The sequence below is a fragment of the Ziziphus jujuba genome, chromosome 11 (assembly GCF_031755915.1).
Source record: "Ziziphus jujuba cultivar Dongzao chromosome 11, ASM3175591v1".
Taxonomy (NCBI): Eukaryota; Viridiplantae; Streptophyta; class Magnoliopsida; order Rosales; family Rhamnaceae; genus Ziziphus; species Ziziphus jujuba.
In genome coordinates this window covers 26,828,780-26,848,484 of record NC_083389.1, presented here as the reverse complement: position 1 = coordinate 26,848,484, position 19,705 = coordinate 26,828,780, and the positions used below count along the sequence as shown (strand labels likewise).

Below are 19,705 nucleotides of genomic sequence, written 5' to 3'. Positions count from 1 at the left end.
AAAGAAAAAGAGAAGAGAAGGAGGTGTTTTTCCCACGTGGGGAAAAAGAAAAGAAAAGAAAAAGAAAAAAAAGAAAAAGAAAAAGAAAAAGAAAAAGGAAAATAAAATAAAAATAATTAAATAATTAAATAATAATATTATTATTTAAAATAATAATAAAAATAATTTGATATTACACATGGTGGACATGTGGCTTCTCAACATGGTGACACATGGTCACCTTCATTAAGTCACACGTGGCACATCGTTACGCGTTTAAAAATAATATTAAAATAATACGGTGTTTGAAAAACTCTACAGGTCCATAACTTTCAAACCACATGTCCAAATTGGACGTGCCGCTAGTCTACAGACTCGTATCGACGAACACTTCACACAACCATGCATGAGTCAACGCTCAACTTTGCATGAATAAAAAGTCAACTCCGGCACCCCTTGGATAGTTTGGACCTCAACTTGTTTTGCTCATAACTTTCAAACCGTAGCTCCGTTTTCAACATGCTACTAGTCTACGAACTCGTGCCAACGTGTACTTCGTAACGGTACCTCAGTCAACCTAGAATTCCAACCGAGTCAAAAAGTCAACTTTTGACCCCTTCGATCAACGGTCAACAGTCAACCTCGGTCAACGTGCAAAAATTCCGACATGGTTCGGGACGGGGTGTTACAATTAATCTCTTTAAATGGAAATTCAATTTTATTAGTAATCAACAAATTTTTATAGTTCCTGAGTTTATTTTAAATTCATTTGAAATTGAAATGAAATATTTCAAAATTACAGAAACAAATTATTGAACTTTTGGAGTGTTAGCTAGTGTTCACTGTCAGGATTCGAGTCTACGGTTTAATAACTCATGGCTTTTGGCATGACCCATAGTCTATTTACCATCTCTCCTTCTTTCCTTTGATTTTATTATTATTATTATTATTTATTTATTTTTTTGGTGAAGAATTTCTTCTTGGAAATTCAAATTCTTTTTATTTTAATTTTCAAACTTTCATATTACTAAATATATATATATATATATATATATAATACACACACACACACACACACACAAATACACACATTATGTATGGTCAATATTCACTTAGGAATGTCAATTTGCTCCGCCCATCCTGAAAACCGCGGTGCACCACCCCTAACGGGGTGGTTTTTCCCCGCAAAAATGGGATGATGGGGTGGGCTCAGGCTAAATTTCTTAGGCCCGAAGCGGGGCCGGGCTGGGACCGGGGATTAAATACCCCGGCCCGTATATATTTACCTTATTATTTTTTTTTTAATATTTTGAAACTTTAAACTTATGCCTTTCTCCTAGCAGGCCCTAAACTCAAATACATTCCTGTCAATCAACAGTACACACACACTCACCAGACACCAGTCACATTCCACTCAACTCTCTTCCCTCAGCTCCACCACCATCTCCCTTAGCTCTCTCAGCTCTTCTTAGTCCAACTCCAATAGTGCCGCAACACCATCTCCGATCTCCCTCAGTAGTCAGCTCTAGCAGTGCCGCCACCACCATCTCCGGTCTCCCTCAGCTCTCTCAGCCGATTCTTCTTCATAGCCGCAGCCACCACCTGTGAGCATCACCTCCTCCCTCAGGTCAGTCTTGATTTCCTTTTTTTTTTTTTTTTTAATGAAATGATTGAGTCATCTGAATATGAATTATGATACCTAAGTCCCCCGGGCTGGGATTGCAATGAAGAACACTGGAAACGTATAGGGATTTAAACTTTCCTTTTTATTTTTTTATATTATTTGGTTTTTGGATGGTTCTGCATCTATTGTAATATCCAGAAACTTGGATTAGTAATCTTACTTGTGTAATATCCTATTACATTAATTCAATTGCAAAAAGCAACTATTGTTTCTTTTTGATGACGATGATGATCTCTTTTTTTCGATGAAAGTCCATATTGATGGCTGTGTCATGTGTGAACTGATTATAGCAGATTAATTGCTAATTTCCATATGGTTATCTTGGTGCGAAGCAATGGTTATGAGTAGCAAACTAGAATATAGCAATTCCTGGATAAGTTCTTTCACAGAAAGAAAGAAAAAAGGAAAAAAAAAAAAAAGGAATGGTAAGTGCAATTTTTAAACGGGCATATAAACTAGAAAAATAATATCACATCAGTTGATATTCAAAGAATTTATTTATATAAATAAGTGTATCTATAAGTTTGGTTTAGCAGTAAAATCTGGGAGTAACCACCAGATTTAGAATTCCAAGTTTGATGTGGGTGAAAATTGCTACTGGGAAAAGAAAAATCCAAACATTACCAAGCATAATTAATTTGATGCTTTAAAAATCTATAGGTTTCGCTTAGATAAAACTATAGAATCAGTACCAACACCGGCCAACCAGTAAAATGAAGTTATTTTATGCAATTGTCGTGATTGTGCATTAGATCTCATATTGCATTAACGGTATGAGCTTCTAGCTAGATATTTTATTTATTAATGACCTCTATTTTGTGATTCGTTTCTCATTTCTCTTCTCTACTTGAAGAAATTAATATTACTCGCAAATTGGGAGTTGGTTAATATGATGTTCCTAACGAAGGAAAAATGATCAGCCTTGTTTTAGTCCATTTTTATAAAACAAATGCTAGCTAGAATATTCATTACTCAGGTAATATAAAAAGATAAATTAGCAGCAGCTTTTCGTTTACTTCTAGAAGTAGAGACATGTGGCTGGTGGGCAGTGGGCTTCTTTATTACACTTATTTATTTACTTATTTTTTTGTGTAATGAATTTTTTTTGCATGTGAGAGTATTATATTTTCTGGTGAAATGCATGTGAGAATACTATTACATTTGTCAGGATGGTATCAACACATTAATCTAATTGTCTTGTCTTTCAATTTTGTTTTTATTTTTTATTTTTTTAAGGTAAATTATGGCCGAAGCTAGTGGTTCGACAATTGGAAGCACTCCACATGACAAGGATCAATCATCATCAACACATTTTAGCAACAATTTGACTCCAATTAGTACTCCTCAAGAAATACCTAGTCAAGAAGATATAAACCAAACTCCAATAGAGGTATGTGACGAGGATAGTAGTCAAGTAATTGGAAAAAGAAAATTGATTTCGGTTGTGTGGAATCATTTTAAAAGGGTAAAGATAGATGGGGTGGATAAAGCTGTATGTAATTATTGTAGTAAAAAACTAGGAGGAGGGAGTAGAAATGGAACAAGACATTTGCATGATCATTTTAAAAGGTGTCCTCTTTGAACACAAAAGGATATTAAGCAAACAATTTTGAATCATACTAAAGATGCCGGTGGGAAAGTTAAAGTTGGTACATACACGTTTGGCTAAGAGAATGCCAGAAAGGAGCTTGTAAACATGATTGTTTTACATGAATACCCTCTTTCAATAGTTAAACATTACGGATTTAGGAGGTTTATGAATATGGTTCAACCATTGGTTGAAGTGGTTTCTTGTAATACAATTAGAATTGATATTTTTAAATTATATGATTACGAAAAATCCAAAACAATGGAGTTGTTAGAGAAGAATTATGGTAGAGTTGCAATTACTACGGATATGTGGACATCTAACCAAAATAGAGGCTTCATGGCACATTTCATTGATGATAATTGGATAATTCAAAGTCGAATTATAAGGTACTTTATAAGTTTATATATTAAATTTCATATTTATTGGATTGTTTTATGTATTTAAGTCAAATTAGTTTAGTTTATTATAACTATTTATTATTATTATTTTTTGTAGGTTTGTATATGTGCCTTGTCCACATATTTATGAGGTTCCTTGCAATATTTTTATGGATTGCATATTGGATTAGAATATAGATGGTAAGCTTTCTACTTTGACCATAGACAATTGTAGTAAAAATGATGCTTTGGTCAATCTTCTTTTGGATAAGCTTCCTAATTCTTCATTTTTGTTAAATGGTCAATTTTTTCATAGGCGGTGTGGTGCACGTATATTGAATTTGATTGTGAAAGATGGTTTGGAAATCATTTGTGGAAGTATTGAAAAAATTCGTGAAAGTGTTTATTTTTGGACATCAACACCAAAAAGGGAGGAAAATTTCTTAGAATGTGTTCGCCAATTGAAAATTTCTTGTGATAAGAAGTTGGTTCTTGATTGTAAAACTAGGTGAAATTCTACATATTTGATGATTGCTACTACTTTGAAATATATGACTGTTTTTCCTTGTTTGAAACAACGAGAGTCACTATATAAATGTTTACCTAGTGATCAAGATTGGGATTTAGCCAAAGAGATTTGTGAAAAGCTAGAGTTGTTTTATGAAGTGACTGAAATATTTTCAGGAACAAAGTATCCTACAGCTAATTTTTTTTCCCCACACATTTGTGAGATTAGGATATCAATTTGTGATTGGCTAGCATCTTCTTGTGAGGAAATTAGATTGATGGCTGTGGGTATGATGTCTAAATTTGAAAAATATTGGAGTGAAACACATGACATAATGGCTGTAGCAACTCTTTTAGATCCAAGGTATAAAATGAAAGTGATAGAATATTATTTTCCTTTGATTTATGGGGGTGAAGGTGTGCATAAGTTGCTATTGTACATCAAATCTGCTATGATTTAGTGAAGGAGTATCAATCAAAACGCAATTTGAGTGCAAATGTTCCAAATGTTTCATCTTTCCAATCCAATGTGCTTCCATCTGTAAAAAAAGATCGTTTGGCAAAATTTGATTTATTTGTTTCTAGCACTACTAATCTTGATAATGTAAAATCTGAACTTGATCATTACTTGGAGGAACCGGTTTTGCCTAGATCTAATGACTTTTACATATTAGCATGGTGGAAAGTAAATGCAATAAAGTATCCTACTTTGCATAATATTGCAAGAGATATTTTAGCTATTTCAGTATCGACTGTTGCATCTGAGTCTGCATTCAGTACCAGTGGAAGATTTGTGAGTTCACATTGAAGTAGACTTCATCCTAAAACTTTGGAAGCTTTGATCTGTGCACAAGATTGGTTATGGGCTGAAATTAATGGTATGAAAAATTAAATTTTATATTTTTTTGTCTTAAATATTTTTTGTATTTATTGTTAACTAATTAATCTCGTTTTTGTTGGCTTCATCTTCTTCACCGTATGTTGGAGCTTGTTCTTCTACTATGAGTGACATAGAAATTGATAAGGAGATAAATTGAATTTATTTATTACAAAAAATGTTTATATTAAATTGTTTAAAATTTTTTGATATTATTTAATATTTTTATCTATTTTTGTAGCAATCAATTCTTACGAAACATTTTTCCATAGAGACTTAAGGAAATGAGAAGCAAAACTTTATTATGTGTGCATGTATATTTTTATAAATTTTATGCTTATGTATTTAGATTATATTATATTGTATTTTTTGAGAATGTATGTTATTAAAATTATAAATTTGAACTTTGATATCTTTTATTGTATTTTTATTATATTTTTGGTCATTTTATTTACATTTTACTTATAGAAGAAATTTTTTTATATAAATTTATCAAAAAAAATTATATCAATTATATGAGAAAAAAAAAATAGGGAAAACCATCCCCGCACCGCCACCGATTGGGGAATCCCCGTCCTCGCCCCACTTCTAAAAAAATGAAAAAAACTATGGGGATGAGATGAAAAATTTCCTACAGAGACGAAAATAAGATTTTAAAAACCGACCCCGTCCCAGCATCGTTGACATCACTATATTCACTAGGAAGCTAAACATAATTTACACGCATTAAAAACACTAATTAAGCATGTAAAACAATAACATTCCCTCGCAAAAACCTTTGTCCAACTACATTATTAAGTATAATTTTAGGTTTCCAAAATTTATTTGTCTATTAATCATTTTTAATCCTACAAATTTTTAGACTTTCTTAAATCTTGAAAATTTTAGACTATAATGGAACAAATAAACAAGTGATTAACTTAAATTTGTCTTTGTTTTTATCCCACGAATTTGTAGACTTCGTTTGAATCATTTGAAGACCAAGTGTCCTTATTTCCACGTACATCTACCACTTTCCTAACACCATTAATAATCATATAGATGTCGGAAAAAATTAACTCCACAATTTATGATCTCATTATTTTAGATAATTTATTTAAACCAAATTAATTTAATAGCTAGGCGTACTATAAGAAGGGTAAACGACATTAAACTTTTTGTCAAAAGAGTAAAGGGATTTTGGTCCCCTTGCATTGAAAGTCCTATGCAGCTTCACCGTCCTTCCCTCTTTCTTTCTTCCACCTCCTACACGCTTTGAAAGATATTAGTCAAAAGTTCCCTTTTTATTTTCTATATATCTGAATTTAATTAGATCCACCCAAGTTCACATCTTTTTCTTTCTTCATTTTCCTCTCTAAATGACTTCATTGTATTTCAATGCTATTTAAAGTTGAGACCCATTATTATAGGGGAAGATTATTAAAATTTATAAGGTAGGGAGGGATTGCTTTATTTATAAATATGGTCCAATGAATCAAGTTTGGTTAACAGTGATTCTTTTACTCTGAACATAGTTCATACAAAACTTGTACTCTTTTTTTTTTCTTGAAAAAAAAAAAAACTTAAATGAATAATATTACCGCCTTTAGATCACAAAATCTAATAAAATAGTGATTCATATAAATATTTGGACAAGAAAATAAAAGATATATAGGTACTCAATCCAAATGAATGACATAGGATTCAAGAAAAATACAAAAACAAAAACGAAAGTGAATTACTTCAAGTCCCAAGCATGCACCGCTTTTGGGGACTCCACGCTTCAAAGTTTGAAGTCCTAACAGCTTCATGCATCAGCAGGCTTACTCTTTTTATGTCTGATTCAGAGTCATAAATTATATGTGAACCCTTCATTCCAGTTCACAACCGCACGCAAATTTTCCTATTTTCGCATCCTATAATATGAATTGAATTGTAAATTTTCACTTTTTTTTTACTCATTGTTATACACAGATTTTCAATCGCAAAAAATATTGTTTATTATCATTAATGATCACAACATATTAATCATCTGTACAAGTTTTTATATAATGGTGGGACTCACATCAGAAAGTAAAAGCATTTAAAATGATCTTTTTATTAACAAGAAATCTTTATCTTAGTAATTATATCTATAAACATGACCAGTATCTGAGTGGTCATATCATCAACTTTTATATATCAACACTTTATCTTTTGTAATATATTTATATATTAATGGTATAGGCCAAAGATAAACTTTCACATTTGAACTTTATATTTATATATATATATATATTGATTTTTGAACTTTGAAAAATGCACGTTAGTATACATACAAAATACTAATAATACATACCAAACAAAATTTTCACCAAAAAATTTAAAATACATACAACAAAAGCTTTCTCACTCACCTTTTATAGCAAGGGAATTTAATAATTATTTTCCAAATAATTAATAGCAGATAGCAAAAGGGGTGAATAAAACCAAAACACAATTATAAAAAATTGTACAAGGAAACTCAATTGCATCGCATAAGTTCACAAAAGTTTAAACCATGTCCCCATTATAAACCATTATTGAAGCGATTCCATGGGATTTCATTTGTCCATATATACATATATATATATATACACAAACACAGAGAAAAGTCTTTTAAAAAAAAATTATGTACACACAGAAAAGAAAAAAAATATATATATATATATATTCTTTTCATGCAATACGCGCTTCCATACAGTAATTTACCCTCAAGAGTCTATTTTTTCACCATACAGAAGGCGCACTATATGTATAGGTCTATGTATAGGTCCACAGAAAGAAAACTGCTTTCAATTATTCGATATATTATATAAACTTTTGTACTGTCCGAGGGGTAAAAATATATGTGTATATACATATTAATATTTACATAGACAAACGCGTCAAAAGAAGCTAATTTAAGAGCTTTTAGCTCCATTGCATCTAAACCAAAGAAAAAGAGAAAAAAACACAAAAATTATTGAAACCCAAAAAAAAAAATGATAGGAGAAAGACAAGGCGGTTATGGAGGTGGAAATAGAGCACCCCATGGAGTTCTCCTAGCAGTGGTGGTCGCCATAGTTGTTGTGGTTCCATTCCTTGTTGGTGACCAAGGAGAAGCCATTACAGAAGCCATTTCTGAGCTTCTGAGCCCAGTGGGCCTTCTTCTCTTACCCATCATCCTCCTCCTCACCATCCAGTTCCTTTCCTCCGATCGTGGCTCTTTCGTCTCCTCCATGTTCTCCACCGGCGAGCCCGATACCATCCACCGCGTCAGTGGCTCGCCCGTCGGCGTCGCATTGTTTCTCATCCTCATTCTCTTCCTTCTCTATAACCGGGTTTCGATCTTCGGCGGAGATGATGATTCCGATGAATAGTACCGGTGAAACGGATCTGGTTCGGAACTGATATTTTATTTTCTTCTGCTTTTTTTATTTGTATTTTTTTTTTTTTAAGTCTTTTGATTTTTTATACTGTTTAGAGGGTTTGGTTTTGTAATTAACGTGGATTGCAATGGGTATTGTAGTAATCGAAAACAGTAAATGTTTGAATGTTTAAAACTATAGTTCCATAATTATCCCTCCATGCTCTTGTTTTGTTTCTACCTTTTTCCTCTTTTTTTTTTATTTTTTTTTGGTTGATAATTCCTTCCTCTATGCTCTTTGTTTTTGCTTCGTTAACTTTTGGTGGTGGTAGTTGAGGGCATTACTGTCATTTTGATTGGATCTGGTGGTGGTTGACCGGAGCTCATGTCGATGCACGGAGGGTTCAGTGGTGGGTCTAAAACGCTTTTCTTTTTGTCGTTTTGCAGAGGTTTTTCTTTTTGTGGTTTTTCTTGGTTTCCTGCCTTTGTTTTTTTTTTTTTTTTTTGTCCTTCAGGCTTGCACGTGACCACTCCTTTTCTTTCTTTCTGTCTCGTTTCATTTTTTTATTTTCAATTACACATTAAACTATGTTTAAAAAAAAAGCTTTTATTTTAGATAATAAATAGATGTTTTAATTTTTATTTATTTATTTTTTTTGAAACGATTGTGTTTTAAAAGTTATAAATATTTTTTTTAAAAATACCTAAAATGATCAAAAGCCTTTTTTTTTTTTTTTAAAAGAAATTATGAAAGAATCTATTTTTTTACTGAAATCCAAAAATATAACTTTTGACTTGAAAATTTTTCTTTCATTTTAGGAATATTTGTTCAAGAACAGTTTGCATCAAGCTGGTTGCAGATCCATAACTGAGAAGTTTAAAAAAGATTCTTAAAATCTGAATCAAAATCTTTTTAATTGATTTGTTAAAAGGGTGTATAGATCTGGAGTTTAGTAGCTGACATCTGCATGAGCATTTGGTGGTTTTATTTTAGTATGAGTAAGCAGAATCTCCTGATTTGCAGTGGACTGACATGAACATGTGAGAGTAATCATTTTTTTTTTTTTTTTCCTGCTACTAATCCGAGATGGATCAGAGAACATGTTGATTTTTTTTAATTATTATTAATTATTTAGTCAATATTAATTTTCTTTCTATTTGGGACAATTCTAAAGACACACGGTCGAAAAGTAAAGGTTAGGTTCCTGAATCTGGACTGGAAAATATGTGGTAAACAAAGTAAAAAGCCAGAAACCCATTATGCATTTCTCTATCTTTTATTGATTATGGGCATTAGGGGGGTGATCAAAAAAGCATAGACAAGGACGGTGGTAATGTCCTTTAACATGACAATTTGTCACGTATGACATAACATTTACAAAGAATTTCAACCAACCCACTTTTATGGGCAATAGAATATTCCAAAACTCCAAGCTCATATTTTGCCACCAAAGAATTCCATTCTATGATCAAATCTTTAGTAAAAGGAACTCAAACTATAAGAAATACAGATACTACCCTAAAACAATACCAACTATTTACTCAGTCATCAACGTGGCTAATTTCATAGTTCCAACTGCTTTTCTCAAAACTGGTTTTGCTGCCAATAAAAAAATTGGAAATGACGGCAATCCATGATAAAACAAGCATAAGTCTTTCACAGACGCAGAACATGGAGCTTGGCATGGCACAACTCTTTATTCTTGTTATGAAGCAAATCAAGGATGCTATAAAAAGGTAACCATATCATCTAATTGGTATCGCAAAGCAGATTGTTCAATATATGTTTATTACATATATCACTCTCTACCATCAGCTCAACAGATAATCTATGCAACCGGTGCACTATGTAATATTTCACCACATTACACAACATGATACATTGTTGAAAACCCTCTTTAGCACCGACTTTGACCACACTGGAAACAGCTGCATGGCCAAAAAGTCTGAATTGGAGAGAAGGAAAACCGTGCATCGCATCATGGAACCAAACCCAACTATGTACTTTATCAACCAAGCACTAGCTCTTGCCAGGTTAATCAATAGAGTATCATTAGAAGTATGCCAGATCCTACAGAATATAGCCCCTGTTTTATGATAGAAAGAATAAAGAACAAAAACAGCATCATTCAACTGTTATATTTGCAACATCATATCATGAAGCAGAAAGTATACAAGCAAATATTGACGAGAATATATGGAAATGCAATCTTGGATTCCCCCAACCGCCATACAAACATGCACGTTGATAAGAATATAGAGAAGTGTTAGCTTGGATCCCCACAAACACACACATTAACAGGAATATAGAAAAATGTAAAAGCTTGGAACCCACACGCAACAGTTCAATCTTTTAAACAAAAGTCCTGAGTATCAGTGGCACAGACACAAAAATATACATATACATGTTGATAAGAGCATAGAGAAATTTTAGCTTGGATCTCCACAAACACACATTAAACAGGAACATAGAAAAAATGTTAAGCTTGGAATCCACACTCATCAGTTCAATCTTTTCAACAAAAGTCATGCATATCAGCTTCACAGACACACACATATCAGCTCAATAATTTGAACAAAAAACATCCATATCAGCTGAAACTTTCAAAACGGGAGTCTAATTGAAGAATAGTAGCATAAAAACTAGTAATCTCGAGGTTGAGTTGCCAATTTCGATGTGGCAAAACATATCTGTTCCCAAAATCAGTATAAAGAGATACATAAAATTTACCATTCTCATTTCTTAGCTCAATTATACAGTGAAGCACATCAATGATCCATAAGGTAAAAAAGGTGTACATAAAAGGTTTCCATTAGCCAATATCAGTCTATAATTTTCAAGTTACCAATTCAGCATGTCACAATAGAACGACTTCAGTCTAAAGAAATTATATAGTATAGACCCTGGAACATGACAAAGAAGATGGGTACCCACTTAAACCTTATAGCCCACAAACTATTCGCAATTTACCATAACCAGGAAAAACACATTTAGCACACAGATTATTATCATCAGTAGAAAGTAACTTCATAGTAATAGACTTCTTAGTTTACCTTCACACCAACCCAAGATCACGTAGCTTATTGCAGTGAGGAGTAGGCAGATTCTTACTCCATTGCTGCCTTTGGCGCTCCATCTGACAATAGCGTAAATACATGTTTTTGTAATCATTGATTACAGTATTCTCAATGTTAGCCCGACCAGGACTTCCAAGAGGATAACGGTCATCAAATGCTGGTGATTTAACATAAAATTCCATGCCATATTTCTCGGTTGTCCTGGGAATGTGATAGGAGAAATTCTTATTTAATGAATAGTCAGGTTCTGAATAAGGCAGATAAGCAAGCAGTAAAATTATCAAGAAGGGCAATATTTGAAGGACAAGCATTAAATTAAGTCCTCCCCGGAACTCCTCCCTCTGTTGACCACCCATTCCCCGGGTCCTGTTTACATGACTCGCTCGAAACATCTGACCCTGACCAAAAAATGCCCTGAAAAGCTCATCAGGATCAAACTCATCGTCATAAAAACCATGCTCAGTTCTCCTCCTCCTCCGCCTAACGTTGTGTTGCTGGTTGTATTCAAACTGATCAACCAACCCAACCTGGTCATACTGTCTCCTTGAATCAACATCACTCAAACACTTGAAAGCTTTGCACACCATCTTAAATGCCTCTTCTGAACCAGGAGCCTTGTTTTTGTCAGGATGAACTTTCAAAGACAATTTCCTATAAGCTTTCCTAATCTCCTCAACAGAACAAGTTTTCTCCACACCAAGAATTGTGTAGTAATCCTTATTCCTTCTAATCTTCCTAACCAGCTGAAGATGCTCTTCAGTATAATTTTGCTCCCCATTTAAGCTCTGAGAAGATTTGGCCGGGCCACGCTCATTCTTGATCTCACTAACACGTTCTTTATCAACAGAATATGCAGGTGACTCAGAATCAAGCTTCTCACAAGCGGCCAATAATTCATCAACTGGCAAATCACAATTAAGTCGTTGTGCAATTCTGATAAACTTCATAGCACGCCCTTTATTACCAGAAGCAACAGCTTCTTTAGCAATGCTTAAACATCTCAGCGCTTCATCCTTATTACCATCCATAATCAAAACACCAGCTTATAACTTAAGCAAAATTCAACAAACCCAATTCACCAAACACCCTCAAAAATTCAATTCCCAAAGTTTTACCAACAACCAAGAAAATGCCAATTGGGTGTCTGATTTTTGTTCCAAAAACAGAAAACGCAGTTTCAGATTATTCCCAATTCTCCAATTCAAGTTCTCCTATCCAAAGGAAAATTTAGGGTTTTAGACCGATCAGTTCAAGCAAATATAAAACGATCAACATTACCTAAAAGCATATGTCAAATTTATCCAAAATCTCTACAAATTTATTACCCCAAAAAAAAAAAAAAAAAATTGAAGGTAAATTTGTGAATAATTTGAGCATAAACAATATATTGGAGAGAGAGAGAAGCTTACCTTGAAATGGGATTGAAACCTTGAAATTGCAGTGAGAGAGAAGAAGAGGGATGGGAAAGTTAGGAACTCCAAGCACCGGACACAAAACAGCGGTTTGGTCCCGGTGCGGTAACTATGCGATGTTTCGTCAGTCAAATAAAAGAGCGCCACGTCATCGATCGCCGAGGAGGACCAGTATTACTAGTAATACTAGATTTATAAAAGCCGAAATTATTTTTAATTTATTAATTGAGAACTATATGATCATGAAAAAGGCCTTGTACCTTTTACTGTAGAAATCGAATCTTCGGCCTACGGTCCATAACAATAGCCCAGCCCATTTTGCTAGAGACTCTACACGGTACTATTTGGTTTTGGCATTTCTTTTTTTTCTTTTTTTCTTTTTTATTTTAAAAAAATTAGGGAATGTACTAGTATACTCATTAGCATTAGCATCAGATTTTCATATATTAGGGAATGTACTAGTATATACATGGTCAATTACACTAGAAAGAGAATTAATTACTTAGAAGATTCGGTTCTCTCTCTGTCTTTCTATATATAAATATATATACAGAGATTAGTTGTCAAATTGTTAATCATGAATCATGTTAAAAAGCGTTAGGGGCACTTAGTCAGAATCAAGCCTTTTCCTCAAAGATTCAATAACCTCTGAAGGCCGGTCTGATCCTGAGTTACATCCCTTTTCAGCAGACTTGAGTTTAGGCATTTTGAGAGAACTTAGAGGAGGTGTCATCTTCCCCCTGTTTACTTCCTCAAGCACAGACCGAGCTGTGGCTGCAGCATTAGCATCAGCCATTGCTGAAGCAAGTCTTGCATCACCTGTGCTGGTAACCTGTTTGCCATTTGCAACCTTAGGTGAGTTGAAGCTAGTGGCTCTTTTATTGCTTGCAACAGCCTCGGCAGCTGCGGATTTGGCTTTCGCTGTTTCATACTTGTGCATATCATACATGATCTCTTTCTGAAGTTGCTTATCTGCAACCAATATGTCATCGATCTCGTTCTTGTAATCCTTGAGAAGTACTCTGAGGCATTCCATTAGAGAGCCTATAAGGGGACTGTTTTTGCTTTCTAATAGCCGTTTCAGCTCTATGAAAATGGGAATCATGTTTTGAACTAAACCCTTTTTGACTGCTTGAGTTACAGCCCTTCCTCTAGCAGCAGCAGCACCACCACCAGAAGTGGATGCTCCACTATCTCCTTCTTCATCAATGTCCGCAGAATCAGATGATGATCCATGATGGGTTGGGATTCGGATCTCTTTGCAGGCAAGAATTTGGAAAGCATCCTACAAAGCCAATGAAAATGCATATTACAGTTAGTCAGAAATCAGGACCTCACCACCAGGAGCCTCATAGAAAGAGAACCAAAGGTTCAAGTTAGATATGAGAGTACAACCTGGAGAACAGACTGCCCAGTAACATCGGCTATATTGAGAGCACCATCAGATGCTGCAGCAAGTATCTCAGCACATAGTTTTGCAAAAGTAGCTAGAAGGTGCTCTGGAGCCATTTGTTTCAGCAAACAAACATAGATGTTCATTCTTTTAGACCTTGATTTCTCATCATTACCTCTGGAAACCGATGATACACACATGATAAACAAAACTGTTTCACTTTCAAAAGCTTCTATTTTATTGTTTGATAACGGATATGGACCCGCCTACCTGATGGAGAAAAGTCTGTTCTCTGAATTTGAGCTGTGAGAATCACTGTGTCCATTGTGGGCATGGCAGTCATTGAGAACAAAGATGGCCTCTATAAAACTGTTATATGCAAGAAGTGGTGCCTTGACTGCAGGTGCATTGAACATGAGAGTTAAAGTTCAGCTAACATTTGTCACCTATTTCCACTACTGCATATATGATAAATGGTGAAAATATCTTAACCTTTTAATATATTCCCAAATAGGTAGTCAGCTAGTTGTCTTATCTTTTCTGACTCATCAACAAGAGCGAGAAGGAATCTTAAGAAAAGAACTCCTCTCCACTTCACATAGTCTCTCTGCATATATACTTAAAACAGAATAAGTTAATATGGAAAAAGTGATTTCAGCTTGGTTGGTAACCATCAAAATGCAAATGAAAGAAAACTTCATAAAGAAAGGCAGAATTTACCTGCAACAATCTTGAGAGCAGTATAAATGTCTGCCTTCTCACAAGTTCACAAGGATCACGGAGACATTTTGTGATCTTTGTTATATAACTGTCCAATAATAATCAGTTAAAAACTAAATTAAAAAAATAAAATCAAAAATCAAACTCTACTCTTAAGTTCTTATTCATTCTTAAATCAAAGAGCCATTCAATTTCATTCTGTTCCTTTAGGCAGATCTTACCAATCAACCAAAGCAGTATAGCGTATGCAAAAATCTGCCATCGTCACAACCAGATTATTACGAATAGCTGCACAATCACTCTTTTCAAGTTCCTACAGAACAAACTTCTTGTGAGATAATTGGAATTTAGTTGGTAGTCAAGCTAGAAGCATTTTTTTGTTAGAAAATAAAAAGTAAATAACTAAAAGTCGTGGAACTTATGATGGGGAAGGGTGGCAATGAATGCTAAAGAAAAACAGAGACATGTCCTTTTTCTGAAATCATTTAAGGATTCTGCCTTTCATATCTATTTAAGAGTGCATATTCATATACAATTATGTGTCTATAAAGGCAAGCAGGTTTGCATACATGGATAGATGTATTTTATGTCTTTATTTATATAAATGCTTGCATCTATGTGTATCTATATGCTGGTAAAAGAGAGACATAGAAATGTTTAGTACAATTGATATAAAATGACAATTCTAGATTTCTACAAGATCGCTAAAGATAAAGCAGTTTTGTCTAAGTTTTCTTAGGAACTAGGCAATTCTGTTAGGAGTGAAAAACCACATCTCAATGAGCTGTTCTTAAAGCAATTAACTGGGGCCATATAAGAAAAATTATGCCAAATTAAGAAGAGAACCTGAACAAACAAAGGAATGTATCTCTTTGCAAGCTTCTCATCTGCTAGGCATATCTTCCCCAAAGTCAACCATGCATGATTATATAACAAAGGAGCTTTTTGCCTTAAAGATTCCGTAGAGCCGGGTAATCTCTTCAATTTTGGATCAGAATTCCCAGAAGTGATGACAGTGTGCAATAGTGGAATTATCGTTCTTGTATCAGCAGATGGACATATCATAACCACGGACCCAATTGTATAGACTGCTATGACTGCTCTTGACAATGAACGAGACAAGGCTTTTGCTTTCTTGCTTTTTTTGGTCCCACTTCGAGGTGTAGAAAAGATGGAATTTGTATTTCCTTCAGAATCTTCTGAAATGTAATTTTTTAAAATTTGGGAAGCTTTGCAGAGAAGCTCGTAAACCCATTTCATAACAAGTGCATCAGCTTCCTTTTGATTTGAAGCCTTCCGCTTGCACAAAGTTCTAAGTGCTTTTACATGAGCATTAACCTACCATGCAAAGGAAACAAATAATCATAATAATAATCAGTTGCAAGTTGTTTTTTTGAAGAAGAAAACCAAATAAATTGGTGTACTCTAACGTGGAAATTCAGAAGCTAGCTAGTATGTTAATAAATTAAGCGCTGAAAGGAGGAAAACAAAAGCACTAAAGAGTTAAGACACTGGCAACTGACACCAACAAATGACTTAAAAGTACCTCAGTTGAATGCATGTTGAACTCTTTAACTCTTAAAAACAAATTATGAGCTAAATCTGCTGCAGGTTCAGGGGGAAGCTCAAGAGATACATTGGAGATTGTTTGCAAGAGAAAAACACGATCTCCAGCCCAAGCAACAGAATTGGATTCCATACCTTCTTCCTCTTTATATGCCTCTCCTTGTGTAAGTGGACTCCGTACCTCCCCTCCCATATCATCGTTGTCAAGGAGCTGCCAATGATGATGGAGGAATTCCCAGTCCACCGCTTTTGCAAGGTATGCTGACACCTCTGAAAGAAGAAACCAAGCTCCAGGTGGGGCTGTCCACTTCCTTATTGGCAAGGAATGACTCAACCAGAGAGATTCAGTTGCCTGTATGATATGCTGAAGCGCATTAGCAACTTTCTGCTTCAACCGTTTCTTCTTACCCAGGCTTGTGCAAATTTTCTTCACCCAAGGTGACACCTCTTCATTGCAAATCCCTTCTAAAAGACCCAGAACACCTTCGGGAAATAACACTTTGTCGTCTATCTCTGAACTTTTTGCTTTGACATCATAATTGTTCGATTTGGATCCGCATTTGGGCAAACCCACAGATCCAGCTCTAGAGATTCGATCCAATACCAGTTCCAGAAACAAGTTCTCACATTCTTCCTGTATGCTGGATTCATTATCATTTATTAAACATGGAACTGAATGCAGCCACTCGATAGACACACTTTCATCCGGAAATTTTCTGAAGGCCTATAAAATAAATGCAAACCAAAACAAGATCAAGAAATGCATTGAAAAATTCTTAGCCGGCAAAAGGAAAGAGAAATTGATCAGAAAAGAGACATATCAGCTAGGCCAGGAAGATAAATGGAAATTTGAAATTGTGATTTAAAATATACTTCAAAAAAACTTATAGGAAACAGTACAAATACAGTTGTTCACTACTTAAAAAACTTATGGGAGACGGTATAAATACAATAGTTCAAGCGACCAGTTCTAAAACTTGTAGAGAATAATTCCAATGACAAAAGGAATTGATCCTAACAGACCTAGATATATAACAAACTGATCCAAATTAAACTGTTTATATCCTAGTAGTATAAGATGAAAACTATTCATTATTTTTAAAATGATCTTTAACAAACAAGATAATTGGAAGTAAGATTAATATTCTGGCTGAAATAGCATAAGTCTGCCATCTGCCATACATATAAATAAACGCCTTAAGCAATGAGACTATATAAAATTATGACAAGCTAATTGGATATGAAACTACAAACAATAATTACCAAAAGTAACACAAGTTGGAGCCAGAAATATCAACCTCTGAAAGAGCTGAAATTGCAGCTTTCCGGATGCTAACAAGTGGATCAGAACAAGCCACCCCCATAGCCTTCAGCAAGGATCCGTCAAAGCCACTCCCAAATAGAGCTGTCAACTTTGAAACAAGAACAAGTGCAGCCTTCCGCACCGCCGCCTTCTCATCCATACACCTTTCCCTCAGAAGATCAACCATTTCACTCTTCCCCAAATTGACAAACCCCATAGATTCTTTCAGCATGGTCTCCCCCCTATCATTACGGGTCAAAATCCCCACGACTTCTGACAAGTTCAACAATGCACGAGCTCGGATTCCAGCAATCACATCCGAACAGCATTGAATCAAAGCTTTCAAACAGTTCATTCCGCACGAATCCCTCAATGGGTCTGCTAAGGACGTAACAAGCATGGGAATGAGGTCAACAGCCAAGAGCCTTAGGTTGGCCTTCCCCTGGGTCATCTTCAATACATATTCCACAAACCCAGTTTGTTCCTGCAATTCCATGACTCGAACAATCTCCGTGATTGACTCCACAGCCAAAGCTCTGGGCTCAGATTTCTCTGGCGCCTTTTGGGCTAAGTACTTGGGAAGATTCAATATTGCTTTTCTTACACCATCAGAGTCCTTGGCTACCTCCATCATTTCCTTCTTCACGAAACCCAGAGCAAATGTCCCCGCATGAGATTTAGGTTGAAGAATCATAGATGACAATGACTTCAAGACCTCAGCAGCTGTGTTTGCTTCGTCACCATGCTCAGGCTTTAAGACTTCACGCAGAATCGACGAGCACAAGTCTATCAGTTTGTTATAGTTACCTGAATTTCCACAAAGTTCGAATCCTATTACGGGGATTTCAGCGACTGTCTGAACTAAAGACTTCAAACTATCTGGAAAACGGTCCAGATGAATCAAACCAGTTACGAGTTGTAACTTTTCAAGCACAGGAAACAAAGCCCTCATAACGAACTCGCTCTCTTCGCCTCCATCGCAATCTTCACCGTAAGAACTCGGATCACATTTCCTCAGACCGCCTCCTCGAGCGCGATTCTTTTTCCGATTAGCTGGGCCCTGGCTTGAACCGGTTTGGGCAGTTGGCCGATTCTTGATAGAACGGCGAATAGACCGGAGAAGAGAAAGGAATGCCACCGGAGAGAAGAGAGTGAAGACAGGGGAATTAGGGTACAGAAGCAGAGAAAGGTATACATGAGAAGCAAATAGCGAGAGATGGGTAGGTCCAGAATCCATTACTGAGGCGATAGGAGGGATGAGACTTGAAGGAGAAAGGTTCTTGGACGAGAGCTTCTCGTAGAGGGTGTCTATGGCTTCTGAATCATCGTCATTGAAGGTTTGGTCCAGTAGGATTTGGAGGTCTGAGAGACACGAATCGGAAATGGCCGGCGATTGAGATTCGATTCCCGAGTTCGTTGGGTTGTGGGAACGGAATTCGGCTATCTCTGCAACGATTCCGGCGATCGTTGCCTCCATGACGGCCTCGCTTGTCTCTGAAACCGCTGACTCAGGCAGTAATAAAAGACCGCCTTTTTTTCTCTTCTTACACTGCTTTTCGAATTTAATTTTTTCCCGCCTAATTGGTTTTTCATTTTTTTCTCTTTCTTTAAAAAAAGAAAAAGAAAATATATATATATATGGAAAAAAATATATATATATCTGGGAAATATATAACATATTGTATAAGATGTAACATTGTTATAGTAGTTATTTCTTTGTAGAATAAAACATTTCTAATTATCTATAAGAATTAAATTTTATTTGTTTGTAATTTAAAGAATGCAGTTTTTCTTTTCAGTAGAAAAAAATTCCTTTAGGAACTAATTTTCTGAATTTGATCCTGGACTACCTTATCTGTTGTTCATTTATTT

At 35.0% G+C, this 19,705-nt stretch overlaps 3 protein-coding genes and 1 long non-coding RNA gene across 5 annotated transcripts; 2 read left to right on the top strand and 2 right to left on the bottom strand.

Annotated features, from left to right (window-relative positions):
- Positions 1 to 1,091: 1,091 nt before the first annotated feature.
- Positions 1,092 to 5,427, top strand: LOC132799815 (uncharacterized). 2 transcript variants are annotated; one of them, XR_009634702.1, is made up of 3 exons: positions 1,288 to 1,606; positions 2,900 to 3,640; positions 3,750 to 5,427. It is a non-coding gene; the product is annotated as an uncharacterized LOC132799815 (long non-coding RNA). The 2 variants fall into 2 exon arrangements; XR_009634701.1 differs by having other exon boundaries at positions 1,092 to 1,606; positions 2,900 to 5,427.
- A 2,468-nt stretch (positions 5,428 to 7,895) lies between these two features.
- LOC107433134 (uncharacterized) lies at positions 7,896 to 8,574 on the top strand. Its single transcript, XM_016044387.4, has one exon. It carries the CDS (start codon positions 7,997 to 7,999, stop codon positions 8,372 to 8,374), a length of 378 nt encoding a protein of 125 aa, XP_015899873.1. The 5' UTR covers positions 7,896 to 7,996; the 3' UTR covers positions 8,375 to 8,574.
- A 1,512-nt stretch (positions 8,575 to 10,086) lies between these two features.
- Positions 10,087 to 13,042, bottom strand: LOC107433165 (chaperone protein dnaJ 49). The gene is made up of 3 exons (XM_016044423.4): positions 12,849 to 13,042; positions 11,416 to 12,650; positions 10,087 to 10,448 (listed from the first exon to the last, which is right to left on the bottom strand). The coding sequence occupies exon 2, from the start codon at positions 12,465 to 12,467 to the stop codon at positions 11,418 to 11,420; it is 1,050 nt and encodes a 349-aa protein (XP_015899909.3). The 5' UTR covers positions 12,468 to 12,650; positions 12,849 to 13,042; the 3' UTR covers positions 10,087 to 10,448; positions 11,416 to 11,417.
- A 204-nt stretch (positions 13,043 to 13,246) lies between these two features.
- LOC107433135 (uncharacterized) lies at positions 13,247 to 19,477 on the bottom strand. The gene is made up of 9 exons (XM_016044388.4): positions 17,829 to 19,477; positions 16,511 to 17,254; positions 15,811 to 16,302; positions 15,186 to 15,277; positions 14,965 to 15,052; positions 14,737 to 14,851; positions 14,515 to 14,641; positions 14,247 to 14,421; positions 13,247 to 14,136 (listed from the first exon to the last, which is right to left on the bottom strand). The coding sequence occupies exons 1-9, from the start codon at positions 19,308 to 19,310 to the stop codon at positions 13,459 to 13,461; spliced, it is 3,993 nt and encodes a 1,330-aa protein (XP_015899874.3). The 5' UTR covers positions 19,311 to 19,477; the 3' UTR covers positions 13,247 to 13,458.
- Between the last annotated feature and the right edge of the window lie 228 nt (positions 19,478 to 19,705).